Here is a 12,718-nt window from a genome sequence, read left to right on the forward strand (position 1 = left end):
AACTGTATATTATACTGAAGGTTTTTATTTTATTGTTTTTAATGCTTAACTTACTACAGCGCCCCGGGAAATCTATACGTTAAGTCATGGATGGTGACATGTTGATACACATCTGCTTTAGCACAAAAAGGGAATTTCATGCTTTAAACCTCACTGAATAGTGTTGAATAGTGTCACACATTTTAAAAGTCCTGTGTTGACTGTACACATACATATACATATGGTCTACTGCCACAGGCACTGTCTCATTTGCACAAACTTTTCAGACAAATTACATGGGTGAAAATCTGGACCAAATTTTTACACAGATTTTACCAAAATTGAAGCAGCACTGTTTAGTAGCAGCAAAAGGAATGGTCACTCACAACTCACTTGTGAACATGATAACTCAAAAAGTACTTGATGTATCTTATTACCACTTCGCACAACATATGGATTAAGTGATACACCTAATTTCATTTTCAGACAAAGCACCCTAAAATTAAAGCAGCAGAAAAGGAAAGAACTTGTGCAGACAGTAACTCTAAAAGTATTTGATGGACCTTTTTTTTCCACATTATATAGGTGAGGATCTGGGCCCTATTTAATTTTGAGACAAATTACTTAAAAATGGAGCAGTGTCACTTAGTGGTGGTTCATGAAAGGACAGCCACAGACCCAGATCTAGTAAACCTGATTACATTGAGACAAGTGAAAAAGTTGGACTTTTAATACATTTCTTTGGAGAGAGTGTGTGGGGGGGCTAGAGATTGTAGAGTTTATGGGGTAAAATGTTTTATTTGTTATATGTACACAGGGCATACAGTGTAATGAAGATCTATAAGCAGGATATACTGTACTATGCAAATACAATTTACAAAAAAAATAAGGAAAAATATGTATGTACAAATTTATGTGCATATAAACATGCCTTACATACTGTACATAAACTCTCAGTACAAAAAATAATGTACGGAATATATACAATATAACTATAAATATATGGTGCATAGCATGAACAGCATATGTAAATTATGATATGTACCATGCACTAGGAAAGTACAATAGATTATACAGTATGTAAATGATGACCCATCGAGTGAATTATAAATATTTGTTATCCTGGAAACCAACTGAAATTGTAGAGGGGGACGAGGAAGAGTCATCCTGGTATTTGGGTAGATGCCTGTGAACTTTTCCTAAGTTCTTCATAAGTCTTTCCGTTCTTGATTTGAGGCATCAAGGACATTTCCCAGACCTCAGCCACTCAAACAGGTTGAAGAACATGCAAGAGGAGCCCTTCATGATCCTGGCTGCCCTGGCAGTGAACCTTTATGTGAAACGGTCCTGCTGAAGGGCCACGGATAATCCCACGAGTGCTCAGCTGAGCGTGTAACTATCTGTGTGGTCTTCTTTGGAGCTGATTCCAAACCAGGCAATGCTGTTACATTCTAATATGCTTTTGACAGCCATGTGGTAAAAGGTCTTAAGGACACTTAGTGAAACTCTGAATATCTTCAGTGATCCGAGGTGACAGAGGCATGGCTTAGCCGTCCTCACCACGATATCGGTATGTCTGGTCCATGTTAGGTCAGACCTGATGTACATTCCCAGGTATTTGTATGGGAGGAACGGGGATTAGATAGGGGAGGGACAACTGGGGAGTACATTGTCGTTGTCTTTACAATATCTCGTGCCAGAGAGGAGTGTTTTTCTCTAGGATGTGATGCAGAGATCAAATGCTCTGCCAGCAAAGCCACAGATTTAAGAAGCATTCTTGAAAACTCACCAAATACGAGTTCAAGGTTGTATGTCATGAATTGTGGCCGTTTCTGAAATGTTTTCATATTTCTCTGCAGTTGTTTATGCAGTTGAACCTGATTTGCAGTCATACAGGTCAAGGAATAAAGGTGATGCAATCAAGCATAACTTTTTCAGTGATTGTATTGGGCAAGCTCAGCTGGTTGTTTCAACCTTTTTGTCGGATATGGAATCAATGTCATTTCAACATATGTGTGCTATCTGGGTATGTACCACTTCAAATTGAAACTCTCGCCTTTACCCAGCCTCACAGATATGTGGTGGAAAACTGAATTGGTGAGTTTTTCAGAACCATCCGGCATGGCAGCTGGATTCCAGTAACTTTAGAAAAAAAGATTCACTAGATAAGAGTTATAAGTGGGTAGTTGACTGAAAACTGTTTCTGTGACGTGTTAATGTTAAATGTTAGCATCGTATGCTTACGTAGTACTTTCAGCAGTGATAGAGTGGTAACAATTTATGAATGTGGGTATTAGATGGGTATTAAGTAATCAAAAATGTGGAGTCGTTGAATAGGTTATATATATATACATACACACACACATTTGTAATTCGACAGTTAAATGCTTTTCACCTAAACCGGTTACACCTGATTTATTTCCTACAGTGATGTGTACCAGGCCGGCCGCCTTTTCATGAAAGGTCACGCAAGTAAAGCGTAAAATGCCTCCCTCACTCTGTCCTGAAGTAGGGGGATGTGGCGGACACCGGCTTGCCTACGAACACGGAACTTAAAATGCCCTTCGCTCGAAAACCCGAAATGTCCCGCCCATAAGGACGCTGCTCCAATCCGCTTCCTCTCATGGGCGTGACCTACGTATCGGGCCAATCGCAGGAGCTTGCGCTTCGAGAACGTGCCTATTGATTGGATTTGTCCGGGGCTCGTTACCCCGAATCGAATGTAACACGGAGACCGATGTTGAGTGCAAATTAGGGGCTTTGGGTAGCATTTAATGGTAAATCCTACGAAGTAAAATTGGAAGTTGCGTCTGCTTTTAGTTTCCCCCCAATATGTAGTGTTGGATGAGATTACTGTAGTGAGAAATATCCGCGGAGAATTAGAGTATAAGGGAGCGAGTGGAGAGCAGACATTGGGCGTGTAGTTCGGGACGTTGATCGAGACGCGTCTGTAGTTATATGTTTATTAGCAGCTTGTTTGCAAGTGCTTAGCGTGCTCTGGTGCCTGGGAAAATTAACTCCCGTTTGGATAACGAAATGCGGGTTTTTATGTCTATGCATTGTCCGCCAGCAGTTGATTGTAGTTAAGTTGCACTGATTTCTGGAGTCGTTCGTCCACTTTGTTTAAGTTCCCCTGCGCGCCTGTCGTGCCATTTAATGGTTAACAGAACAAAGTGTGCCTGATGTTATAGTTCACTTACTATCCAGAAAGCTGTAGCTGACAAGATTTCGTTTTTTTTTTTTTTTTTTTACTTTGAGAGTAAACAATAGCGGGAGCGCCATTCGCCACCTCTGCGGAAGAGGAAGGACGCGTCGGTGTCCCGGGCCAGCATTCAGCCGGCGTGACCGTGGCAGCTGTTGGGCGTGTAGATATTAAAATGGGAGACTGCAGGTAGTGTTTCATAGTAAACTTGCTGGATCGTCTAGTGTGTAGGAAGATCACGGGGAAATCTACTGTTTTCAGGTGCGATTTGACTCTTGGGCGCGCTGTAAAATGATGGGCTTCAGTGCCAACCGCAGGGGGGGTCGCCTCCCGTCCTTCGTCATGATCGCGCTGGTCATCCTCGTCCTCTTCATTTCGTTCAACTACTGGGACGTGTCAAGACAGCGCGGCCGCCTGCTGGAAGAACTGGCGGAGGCGCAGGCGCAGGTGAAGCGCACGGACTCGGCGCGCAGCCGGCTGGAGAAGCGCAACTCGGAGCTGATAGTGCAGGTGGAGGGGCACCGAAAGGAGATCGATCAGAAGGAGGGCGACCACAACACGCTGCGTAATAGCCTGCAGGCCGTGGAGGTGCAGTTCAAGAGATGTAATGACGAGAAGGTGAGATGTGTCATGTACTGCTGTCGTAAATCTCCATCATCCAGGATGAGAACTTCTGGTAGTAAATTTAATCGCGCTGCATCGCTTGATACTTGGTCGATAGCAATTCATCCCGATTTATTTAAATGCGACGAAAGCTTCATGTACGGGAATTGTGCCGGGAGCTGCTTTGCCCAATGATGTTTGTAATCAAAGCAACTGTGTGTTTGAAGTATGGGTTGGGTAAAGTTGACAAAGGTATCCCGTGGATGCGGGGTTTAAGGCGGGGGCGGCGTGGAGCCCACGTCATCAGCAGCTGAAGCCTGTGTAATGAAGGCCATGTCTCCGTCACCAATGCTCCTTTTCACCACACTTGTAGTGTATCTCTGGAGACATGTCCAGTGACGATGGACAACCCCCCTTTTAAACAGCTCCCTATTAAAACCTCAACAATCATGCCAAATCCCATAGGGGCATGCAGTGAAGTAAGCAGTGTCCTCTGTCTCTCCAGACCACCCAGAGTTTTCAGTTGGGGGGGGGGGGGGGATTATCCCTTTCTTCCCTGGTATCCTAGTAAATCAATAGTCCTCCTGGAGTTGCAGCCCACACTGAGGTTGTTCCTTAGTACCAGCTTGGAGCCTTTGGCTGTAACTCTGTCTGCCGGATTCTGTTCTCCTACTTTACGTCTTGGCCATCAGCTTTTATCATGGAGGCGGGGGGGCTGTTATTCACACGGCCCTCTCTGGCAGCGGCGAGTTAGGTGACACTCTGACGCCGTCCCTGCTCATACTCCACGGCTTCCCGGGTAATTATATGGCCTCGATTAGCGATAGATTCTGAAAACCAAGTGACACAGTTGTGAAAATGTCAGCTATTCTATTCCAATAAACGGCACTCAGTATAAAAGCAACAAAGCATTTGATGAGACTCTTAGTAAGGTTTCTTGTATGAAGCATCTCATTTCCTCCACGCCTCCCTCCACTTTCGTTTTTGTTGTGGCTCATTTTTTCCCTTCAACCCAGTTTGGGCAGCTTTTCACAGCAGAATGTTTATGCATTTTAATTAAACAAATTGTGCTAATTGAACTGTTTTAGTCTAAAATTATGCTATTAGCAGTTTTAAGGTGATCTGGATTTTATTGAAATCTCTTCGTTCTCTGTTCCCTTTAAATCGAAGCATCAGTGTGATCTTTATAGTTGCGGAGTGCGAGCCGGTTCCCAGGCAGAGAGAAACACACAAAGTGCCCTGAAAGTGGGGCAGTCCTGGCCGCGGAGGATCTACGGCCAGCTGGACAGGGAATTTGTCTGCATGCTATCTGCCCCTGTCAGCATATCTCTTCCTCTTTCTCCCTCAGATGAAAATTCAGAGCGACTCTCTCTCACAATTATCAGAGATCCAGCGGCTTAAAGGTAAGCGCATCGTAGACAGCTGGCTTTTATTTAGACAAAGTGTAACACTTGTGTTTCCTTCCTGGCTAAAGAGTAGAGCCCCAGCAGCTCTCTGTTGTACCCACATTAAAATTGGCCGTTGTGACCCCTGATCACAGTTCTCTGTTCTGTTAAGGGAATTAGTTTTGTATGGTTGTCTTTCTGTTGTCGAACCAAGATGTAAGGCCATATTTAGCTTGCTTAAGTCACGTGGCATTTCTGTGACGTGGGTCACTGTCCCTACTTTTCTCGTCAATTTCCAGAAAGCGTTTTCTGAAGATTTTAACCGCTCTGCACTATTCCCAAAGTGAGAGGAGAGTAGGGGGTGGCATTTGTAATATCGCACCCTTTTGAATGTTGGTCTGATAAGTACGTAAAGAAAACGTGGAGGACAGTGAGTGACGTGTTTGTGAAAGAGCCACATCATTTTCTTTGTGCTTAATAAGCCAATGAATGTGCTCCTTGGAATGTAAAGTGAATATTCTGCTTTACAAGGCAGGTGGTTGTTTGTGGTTATCTAGCTTATAAGATGACTGGGTGCAGGATTCCCAAGAATGAATGTGGTAACCTTGGCAATAAGGAGTGTTCTGAATGCTAATAGACATCCGACCATCAGTGCGCAACCGGTTTTGTCACAATATCATGCTTGGAGTCTTGGACGCGCCTTTCAGTATCACCTTTGATACTTTGATAAGATAAAAAAATTATTTGAATGTGTGGTTTTCGTCAACAGAGCAGCTCAAGGAGCTGAAGCAGGAATATATGAAGCAGGAGGGTCTGCTGCAGGAGCTGAAGAAGAACAGGACCTCCATGGACAAGAAGCTGGAGTTTGAGAGGTTGGTGGGAAGCAGATATCACTGCTCATGTCACTCCGTTGAGGAAAAGGACCTCACTTCACTGCAGCATTGTTCACCAGCACTTATCTGCTCTGCCCATGTGTGCTTTTCCACGTGGCAGTTTGCAGTGCAAGCAGAAAATCAACCAGCTGAATGGCGAGCATTTGGAGAAGCAGAGGACCCTGGAGGAGGAGGTCTTTCGGTTGAGAAAGGTGTGTGTGGGACCTGGCGAGATTGATGACCTCAGGAACCTTTCTACTGAGCACCTCTACCTTTCAAAAGAAATTAATAGACCCATAGTTTTAATTCACTGCACTTTTGTCTAATAAAATGGAAATGATGGGAAGTGAACCTTAACTCTTGTGTTTCCCAAATTTGGTGTCTGCGGTGTATGAAAGTTCTGCACTTTCTTAAAAATGATTTGTGGGGAATTTTTGCCCCCTAGTGGCTGACACTGACCACTGCGTTTTCTGATGAGTTTGATTTAAGGCGCTGATGCGTGGCTAAGTGTGATGGCCCCTTTGTGGGAATAGAGCCCTTTGATTAACATGTCTGTGTTTGAAAGGATTCCCCCCCCCCCCCGCTCCATTCATTTGTTTCCCTGTTTTCCACCTGGAAAATTCAATGAAATGGTTTTTCTTTTAACTTATGTTTTCACCTGAGACACCACCACCCCTTTTAATCAAGTCACTTAAATGAGATGAATCATTTCTGCCATGTGCAGAGCAAAATGCCATCTAGCGCTCCCAAGAATAATGTGACAGACATCCATAGTGAACTTGGTGTACTTCCTGCATGATGCCAGGCAGGCTCTGCTGCTTTTGACTGGCTCACGTTTACTTTCTGCAGAACCCGCCTCAAAATCGAGCCATGGAAACCGCACACAAGGCAGACAGAGACATCCCCAAGCTGACTGTGCACCACCCAGACGTCCCTGACGCTAAAGGTAATTCTCATTTATAAATTTTTCTACATTGCCTGAATTGTTCTTTGACACGCATACCGTTGGGCCGTTGATGTACTCTGTCGGTGACGTGCTGGCTCCTCCTGCGTGGGGGGCCCCCTCCTACGGACACTGATCTGAGTCTCGCTCTCCTTGTACCCCAAAGAGCTCGGCAAGCTCGCTGCCGGCGCTGATCTGCCAGGCCTGGAGGACGGCGACTTGGGAAAAGTGCAAGAGGCCCCGTTTGGTAAGCCGCCGCTCATCAGCAGCTGAGATCGTTAGTCCTGTGTCTTGGCTGGCTGATGACGACAGCGGCGGACCTGTCCTCTGCAGCACTGCGGAAGCCGGCCATCACGCGGAAGCAGGCGCAGCACGCGGGCGACGGGCCAGCGAAGGAGCAGGACCATGCTGAGCCTTTGGGGGGCGCAGTGTTACCCTTAAAACCCGAGACGAAGATGGAGGGACTGGCTGCAGGGGCCGGCAATGGACACAGAGATGTGCCCCAAGACCAAGGAGCCGTGGAGGGCGGGCATGCAGACGGCCGAGCAGGACAGCAGGGACAGCTGCCTGGTGAGAAGACGCCCAAACCAGCTTGTATGGTTTTCATCACTTCTGTTTCTGCCTTTTTACTGTACCAGGCTTTATTTCTGATAGTGTCTGCCATGGCTGATCTGGGTGTTTCACCCAGTGAATAATAAGCACTTTACTGTGCACTTAAATAGCGAGTCTCCTTGATGCCATTGTGAGGAAGCTAGTAAGCTTTTCTGTTATTCCTTCCTGATTATACTGCAGTATATGCCTGTAAAAGGCAGTGAATTGAGTTATATATGTAGGAAGAACTAACCCACTGGAAACGCATTAACAGCCATGTTAATCTAAATTGCCATGTACAGTGTCGCCCTGTTAGTTTACCAGTTATTCAGAACCAGCTGCATTGCATGACTGCAGACTGAATTACATATCCATCTAGGTAAGTTTGTTAGGAATCCTCAGCTGCGCACCAACTGAAAGGCACCAGAGTTAGCAGCACTGTCTAATGATGGGTGCAGAATAGCCTAGAACAGCACACACTGATATGAAGGGAACGGTGATTCAAAAGTAACTGGTGGAAATCCAGCCAGGCCTGAGAATAAGTGTGTGCCTACCTGCCCCCCCCCCCCCCCTGCTGATTCAGCAGCCCTCTGGCTGTCTGTCTGCACCTAGCCCTCCCCTCTGGAAACGTCCCTGTCTTCCACACCCTTCTTCAGACTCAGTCTTTGTGCTTCCATCCAAAATAACTCCCAGAGCTCGTTTGTAAAGCTGCCTGTTTCCCCGTGCCTCGCTGCAGGCCGCATCCTGCCAGTAGTCACTTGTAGCTGTGCCCCTGTCTTCACCCCAGCTCCAGATAGAGTGAAGGTTGATGACAAGAGAGAGGACCTCCAGGTGGCCCCCAACCCGGCCCAAGTCCTGGCCAAGCCAATGGAGAATGAGCCAGCCAGGATCCCCCATCCCATGCAGATCCAGAGTGAGTGTGACCAGCACATGGTCCTGGTGCTGCTTGCATGCTTTATTTGATCACGCACAGGCCCACAGCGGTCGTCTTCTCCACATGCAAATGTTCTCATCTCCTGGGTGGTGTATTTAGCTTGGATGTTGATAGTATAGTAAGTGATGCACATTTTGTAATTCACAACTTAATCAGGTAGGTCTTTAGGCTTCTTTTGTGTATCCTTGATGATCAAGTGAAGCTGGAATGAACATTTGTCAAGTTCCATGAAGAGCCAGCTCTTGAAGGCTTTTCCATAGTGTGTTTGGCCCTCATTGTGAAGTTTTAGATTCTGCTCTGACTGGGCATCATGTAGAGCTGTTTGAAGGACAGAGATGCCATCAGTAGATGGACCTGCATGAGAGTCAGGATGTGCTCGGGATCCATCTTTCCACCCCTCTCTTCCCCCCCCCCACACATTAGATGAAGGCCAGCATGTTGCAGAAGGCAGACGACACCAAGCTGTGGACATGCTGTGAACTGCAGCCAGAAGCCAGAGACTTCGGTGAGAACTGTGTAATATCATTCATAGCTTAATGAATCATTTTGAGTAGTCCTTTGAATTGAAGAATAAGACATCTTTCGTATGTACATTTTGAGGAGGCTAACTAGATTATCCCGTTCTATGAAAATTGCTTTCAGAAAAACCTTTTGGCTTGTACTGGAAATATGAGATGTGCCACATTATTTGATTCAAACACTATTGTACCACCATGTACACATATTTAGATGTATTACTTTTCAAAACCTTGAAGTGTGTCATCTGTGTCATATTAACGTTTCATCCTGGTAACTCATCTTTTCCAGGACATGGAGTAAGCTCACTTACTTGGTTTCAGGAACCGGAATTCCAAGCAGTAAAGATTCTGTGCCAATTCATGGTCTCCAGTGACTCTCAGAAACCCTCCTTAGTAACAGATAATGAAGATGAAACAGATGGATCCTTTTAATTATTTTTTTATGAATGGACTTCTTCCCAAAAAGTGTTTTTCTGATAAAGGACTCTTGCTGTTGACTCCTCTGCTGTTTGAGCTGTAGCCGGTGGTGCGTGTACAATGTCAGCTGAAGGGGCAGGAGCGCTGAGAGATCCCAGGGAGGTGGGTATCATGCCACCTATAGTCCAACTAGGACTAGGTTTAGGGCAGTGTTTCCCTGTCCGGTCCTCCGGAACCCACAGACAGTCCACGTTTTTGCTCCCTCCCCTGGTAGGGAGCTGGAAGGGAGCAAAAACATGGACTGTCTGTGGGTTCCCCGAGGAAAGGACTGGGAAACACTGGGTTAGGTAAGGTGTTTTTTTTTCGTTTGTTTTGCTATGGTATTGGTCATTTTGGGTACATAAGGAAACATGGACACTTAACTGGTATAAGAAAAAATACATATGTTTCTCCGGTCTATTCTATACAGACATGTCCAGAAGACCTTGCTACTGCTGTTTTGAACCAAATTCTCATATGCTACTCTTTGTTATAGGACAAAAACCTTTTGATTGACACATTTTCACTCAAGGGCTCAAAACCCCAAATTATTTTGCTGTTAGCTTTTGGTTCAGCAGCAGATTTTGCAAACACTTTCTTGTACAGGACTTGTTAAAGGTCTCCTTTCTGAGTGTTATTTTAAGATGTAATCCAGTTGCGCTCATTGAATAGGAAGAGCACTTCGGAAATCGTGTAACAAATCAGTAGGTTTCCCCAGAGAATTCTAAAGTATTTTGGAAGGCCTGTTTGGGGGAGGTGAAGCTGGGTCTTCATAAGCATCTTCAGGCTTTGACACGCAGCCGTTACTTTCACCTTGGCCTGAGGGCCGTTGTATGGATGTCTATGGCGCTATACACCCTCAATGTCTCATGCTTGTTCATTAAAGGAAGAATCCAGTGATTGTGGGTCGTTTCTTTGCCAGGGGTGGCCAACCAGTCAGAGACCAAGAGCCACATTTTTTACTGTGTTACCGCAAAGAGCCACATCATGCACATGAACATCACCCATCCCTTCCTCTCTCACACACACACACACCTCTGCTCAGCCAGATTTATTGTAAATGTCACACACCAACATGATAATGACAGAAATTGACTCCTACAGTACTAAAACCACAGGCCAGTCATTTTCAACAATGAACATTGTCTCACACACACAAACTCTAAGTTCAACCAAGTCCACCAAAAAAAAATTTTTTTTTAACAAACTCCCCTTCATTGCACGGGCTAAAAAGCCATACAATGTTTCGAGCCAGTTGATGCGGATGCGAGCGTTTGTAAATTTTGGGAAAACTATTTGCTTTTCTGCCTGACTTTTCAAAGTGACCAACTCGTGCTTGCGAAGTTCAGTCCCTTTTGGAAATTCCTGGTTGATGTTAGCATGGAGTGAGCTGAAGTGCCGCTGAAGATTTGAAGCTTTGAAATGCGCTAATGACGCCTGACGTACAAGGCAGAATGACTTGCCATTACGCTCAACAAAATAAATAGAAACTCTCCCACTCTGTTAAAAACACCCTGTGTTCATCTTCGTATTTTCGTTTTGTTGTGCATTTTTTCCCTTCCATTTTGAGAGCGTACTTGACACAAATTGTTTACTTAAATGATCTTGCCCCTACTGGGAAACTTTGCGGTATTTTCATCTCACGCACATGCGCATTTGAAAATACTGTATTGAACTCAAGCGAAGCGAACACGCACATTAAAAAAAAAACACAAACGTCGATATGAACGTAAGAGCCGCATGAAAGCAGGCAAAGAGCTGCATGCGGCTCGCCAGCCGCGGGTTGGCTACTCCTGGTCTTCGCAGTGGAAATCGTCCAGTTATAGGTAAGACGACATCTCAAGCACTCCTGTAGACAAATCTGGCAATTTTGCATTACCCAGGAATGTTTCCCACTGGATGATTGGTGCACTTCATTTACTTTTGATGATGTAGCAGACAAATTAGAGCAATGCATCTTCACTGTTTGTACGACGAGCTAAACACCATGAATGGAAGGACTACTTATTTTTTTATGAGAATGTGATGTGCTGCTTTACAGGTGTCACCCACCATGTGTATGAAGTCCTTGATGAAGATGAAGCAAGCTGCCATTTAGAATTTAGTGATTAATTGTCATTGTTGACACACCACAGCACACAACAACGAGTCATTGTGTTCTCTGCGTTTAACCCATATGTGACAGTAGAGGACGGCTAATTCAGTGCCCAGGGAGCAGTACCTTAGTGGTGACTTGCTGGTCAGGGATTCGATCCTGAAATCTTTCAGTTACAAGTGCACATCCCTAACCATTAAGCCACCCCACTGCCCATATGCACAACTAAACCATTTAATTCATTTTCATGGGAAACAAACGATCAATCTATTTTGTATTTGGGTATATGTGAGATGGCACTTTGTTAATGTTATCTGGTCGTCTGGGAACAGCAGACTTTCCAGTAAAGGAGAGTCCAACAAGATTCATGAATGTTATACACTGCCCTTATGTTTACATGTACAGTGGTACCTCAGTTCTCGAACTCATTATAACTCGAAACAACCTGAAACAACTGATCACATGGGGATCCCACACGAGGTTAACGAGGGGGCGTGGCACACGGAAGCGGAAGATCGGGGCAGGACACTTTTTTTTTTTTAACTTTACACATGATTTGGATACATTTATTTTCTTACTTTACAAATTACTGTTTTGATAAATGTCCTTAGATGTCTTTAGTACAGTATATGCTCTTCTTGTTTTATCCTGTGCATTTTGTGTTTAAACAAAACCATATTTAGGTGTAATTTTTTGGGGCCGGGAACCAATTAATTGGTTTTCCATTATTTCTTATGGGGAAAATTCGATCAGAATTCGAACTTTTTAGGATTCGAACCTGAGTTCTGAACGGATTAAGTTTGAGTTCTGAGGTACCACTGTAGTATAATCTGACACCAAACACTAGTTTGTGCTCCCTGTGATTAACTGATAATTTCCAGCACAATATTGTCAGCTGATGACAGTGTCATATGTTTTCCAGGTGGCTGTCCTGTTACAGCACGAAAGATTTATGGGAAATTATAGACCAGGAGCTAGAAGATGACGTGGGGCTTCTGTTAAAGATAAATATCAAGATGTATAATGTGGTAAAATATAAAGGGGAGTAATTTGGGCTGCAGCTGCCTTAATGAGATTTCTCGGTCAATATTTCATGGTGACTCCCAAGTGACTTTTTGAAAACCAAATACCAGCTGTCTA

The 12,718-nt window shown here is 44.6% G+C and overlaps 1 protein-coding gene across 1 annotated transcript; it reads left to right on the forward strand.

Moving 5' to 3' along the window:
* The first annotated feature begins 2,495 nt into the window (after positions 1 to 2,495).
* On the forward strand, positions 2,496 to 10,383 carry LOC111846812 (protein GOLM2-like). Its single transcript, XM_023817427.2, has 10 exons — positions 2,496 to 3,799; positions 5,133 to 5,187; positions 5,939 to 6,041; positions 6,163 to 6,253; positions 6,891 to 6,987; positions 7,151 to 7,231; positions 7,318 to 7,554; positions 8,363 to 8,488; positions 8,933 to 9,014; positions 9,317 to 10,383. The coding sequence occupies exons 1-9, from the start codon at positions 3,473 to 3,475 to the stop codon at positions 8,986 to 8,988; spliced, it is 1,173 nt and encodes a 390-aa protein (XP_023673195.1). The 5' UTR covers positions 2,496 to 3,472; the 3' UTR covers positions 8,989 to 9,014; positions 9,317 to 10,383.
* The last annotated feature ends 2,335 nt before the right edge of the window (positions 10,384 to 12,718 follow it).

The sequence above is a fragment of the Paramormyrops kingsleyae genome, chromosome 13 (assembly GCF_048594095.1).
Source record: "Paramormyrops kingsleyae isolate MSU_618 chromosome 13, PKINGS_0.4, whole genome shotgun sequence".
Taxonomy (NCBI): domain Eukaryota; kingdom Metazoa; phylum Chordata; class Actinopteri; order Osteoglossiformes; family Mormyridae; genus Paramormyrops; species Paramormyrops kingsleyae.